Source organism: Octopus bimaculoides, chromosome 25 (assembly GCF_001194135.2).
Source record: "Octopus bimaculoides isolate UCB-OBI-ISO-001 chromosome 25, ASM119413v2, whole genome shotgun sequence".
In the NCBI taxonomy this organism is placed as follows: Eukaryota; Metazoa; Mollusca; class Cephalopoda; order Octopoda; family Octopodidae; genus Octopus; species Octopus bimaculoides.
This window is the reverse complement of record NC_069005.1, coordinates 19,020,355-19,023,294: the sequence shown is the minus strand read 5'-3', so window position 1 is coordinate 19,023,294 and position 2,940 is coordinate 19,020,355. Positions and strand designations below refer to the sequence as shown.

The following is a 2,940-nucleotide window of genomic DNA, read 5'->3' as shown; positions in this document are numbered from 1 at the left end:
TGAGTTGACATCTGCTCTTCTCTCCATTCTCGTGAACTCATTTCACCCTTTTTGGATAGACTTGTGACTGGTGACGAAAAACGGATCCTCTATCGAAATGTGAAACGTCGTAAACAGTGGCTTGGTAAAAGGGGAAAAAGCTCAACCACAACTGAGAAGAGAACTTCATGGGAAAAAGGTTTTCTCTCTATCTGGTGGGATTGCAAAGGAGTAATTCACTTTGAATTGTTACCACCTAATGCAACAACCAATGCTCAAGTCTACTGTTGGCAATTAAAGCGTTTGAACCAAGCTTTGAAGAAAAAAAGACCCACTTTAGTGAATCAAAAAGGAGTGATGTTTCATCAGGACAATGCACGACCCCACACTGCAAAGATCACATCACAGAAGAACGAAGAGCTCAGTTGGGAAAAAATTCATCATCTCACTTATTCTCCTGACCTTGTTCCTTCAGACTACCGTTTGTTTCGTAGTTTACAGAATCATTTGGGGGGGACATAACTTTTGCAAGCCAGGTGGAAGTCGAAACTGATATTTCAGAGTTCTTTGCTTTGAAATCAAAAGAGTTTTACATCGATGGGATTAAAAAGCTTGTAAATAGATGGAAGGAAGTCATAGATAATCAGGGGAAGTACATTGATGATTAAATTTTAATTAAATATAATATTTGATCACTCTTTATTCAGACAGAACTTATGAGAAGACCTGATATATGTGTGTGTGTGTGTGTGTGTGTGTGTGTGTGTGTGTTAAGACTATTTATTAAACATTTATTGCACTCCTCTCTTACTTTTCTTCCCTCTCTTTCTCTCTCTCATCACATATCCATTCTCTTTCATACTATCCTCTTTAAATGTAACTCTTTCTCATTCTCTTTCTGTCCTTTCAGATGTGTCAATGGACATTCCTGATGAATTAGATTTGACCGGTCTCCAAGGTACCGGCTTGTTGCCAGGGGAAGAAGAGTTGCCTACAGAATCTACAGAACCTGGTCAGTAACAACTATTCACCAACCGGTTCATCAACATTTTAGAGGGAAGAGTGAAAGGCCCCAAAGTAACCAAGTCTATTAAGAAGAAAAAGCACCCCACTTTCTGTCCCTATTCAATTTTCAGAGGATCTGACATATAATTATATGTTCCTTTATATTCATCTTCTTTCCTGTAACACTCAGACACCTCTTTACCATCTCCTCTCCTTTATCAACTTGTGTCTTCTCTACTGTAAAACACCTGTTTCTGTTCCTCAGTCGTACTTTAACTTTTCATCTTCTGCCATAAAGTCACCTGCTTCATTATTATACTCTTTACTCAGTTGAAGTGTCTTATCTTGCGAGTTACTTGGTGATCTCTCTAATGCCAGTGCCATGTAAAAAGCACTTGGTACACTCTTGAAAAGGGGATAGCATTAGGAAGGGCATCCCAGCTGTAGAAACCATGTCAAAGTGGGCACTGGAGTTAGGTGCAGCCTTTTGGCTTGTCAGCCCCTGTGAAACTATCCAATGCATGCCAGCATGGAAACCGGATGTTAAACAATGAGGATGATTTCTGATGTTAAAAGTAGCTGCAGGGATAAGGTGCTGGACAACATAGCATTTAGAGCAGGAGTTCAAGCCTTGGTATTACTTCAGTGTACTGGGGTCTTTGAACAAAAGCTCTTAGCTCTGCTGGCTTCATCCATTTTGTCTGATTGAAATAAAAGCAGGCTCTACTTTTCATCCCTCTTTGGTTGATAAAAAATAAAGTACCAGTCAAATACTGGGGTTGACTCATCTCATCCTTTGAAATTGTTGGCATTGTGCCTTAATCAGAAACAATTATTATAGAGCTGGCAGGATTGTTAGCATTGCTGGGCAAAATGCTTAGCAGCATTTCATCTGTCTTCACATTCTGAGTTCAAATTCTGCTGAAGTTGATTTTTTGTCTTTTTGTCCTTTCGGGGTTGATAAAATAAGTACCAGCTATAATTGACTTAACTCCTTCTCCAAAACTGCTGGTCTTGTGCCAAAATTTGCAATACCCCCTCCTCCTGTGACCCCCCCCCACCATCCCTGCCACCACCAACATCATCATCATCACCATCAAGGTGGTGAGCGGAATTCCTTCCAACTCTTTACATTCTAAGTTCAGATTTTGCCTCTGTTGACTGTGCTTTTCATCCTTTTGGGTGTTAAGTATTGGGGTCAATAGAATCAACTAACACATTCCTCCTGAATTTGCTGGTCTTGTGCTAAAATTTGAAGCTATTATTGTTATTATTATACTTTGCCTTTCATCCTTTCAGGGTCGATAAATTAAGTACCAGTGAAACACTGGGGTCAATGTCATCGACTTATCTCCTTTCATAAAATGGATGCCCTTGTTGGAAAATTTGAATCTGTTATTATTATTATTATTATTGAGTGAGAGGGCAGTGCATGCCATCAAAGTGACACTGGGGTACAAATATACAAAGCCCAGTACATCCATCATGGCTACCTGTCTGATAAGAGTACACCAGGCACATGCATCACAACCATATGTGTGCGACATAGTGATCTCGTATCAAGATAAACAGTGCATGACCTTGAGGTCGAGTAGCCCATCCTACTCAAAAAGGTCCCTGAATAAGGGTTGTTTCAGGATCATGAACGAAACGCCCTTGTTTCCAGAAGTGAATTATTCAAACCCCAAAGAATTACTCTCAACACATGGCTATGATGCTTCCCCACTACTCTTGCTCATCATCAAAGATGCACATATCGTCATCTGCCCAGGGACATGCTTAACTGGTTACAGTCAAACAACTGACAAACAAGTCTGTGGTATTGAGCAGAATATTTGCTGTAGTCCATCTTTTGTACCAAGATAAAACATGTACATGATAACACTTCCCATCAGTTAAGATCAGAATCCACGAGAGGCAGTGCCTTGCACTGCATCAGGGTATATTATTATTGTT

General features: G+C 40.0%; 1 protein-coding gene across 1 annotated transcript in view; it reads left to right on the top strand.

The window, feature by feature from the left end:
* LOC106871526 (ubiquitin carboxyl-terminal hydrolase 5) overlaps positions 1-2,940 on the top strand; it is a 67,321-nt gene that overhangs the window by 57,151 nt on the left and 7,230 nt on the right. The window contains exon 15 of the mRNA XM_052976831.1: positions 890-991. Within this exon, the coding sequence (XP_052832791.1) occupies positions 890-991 (102 nt within the window). The remainder of the gene's footprint in view (positions 1-889; positions 992-2,940) is intronic.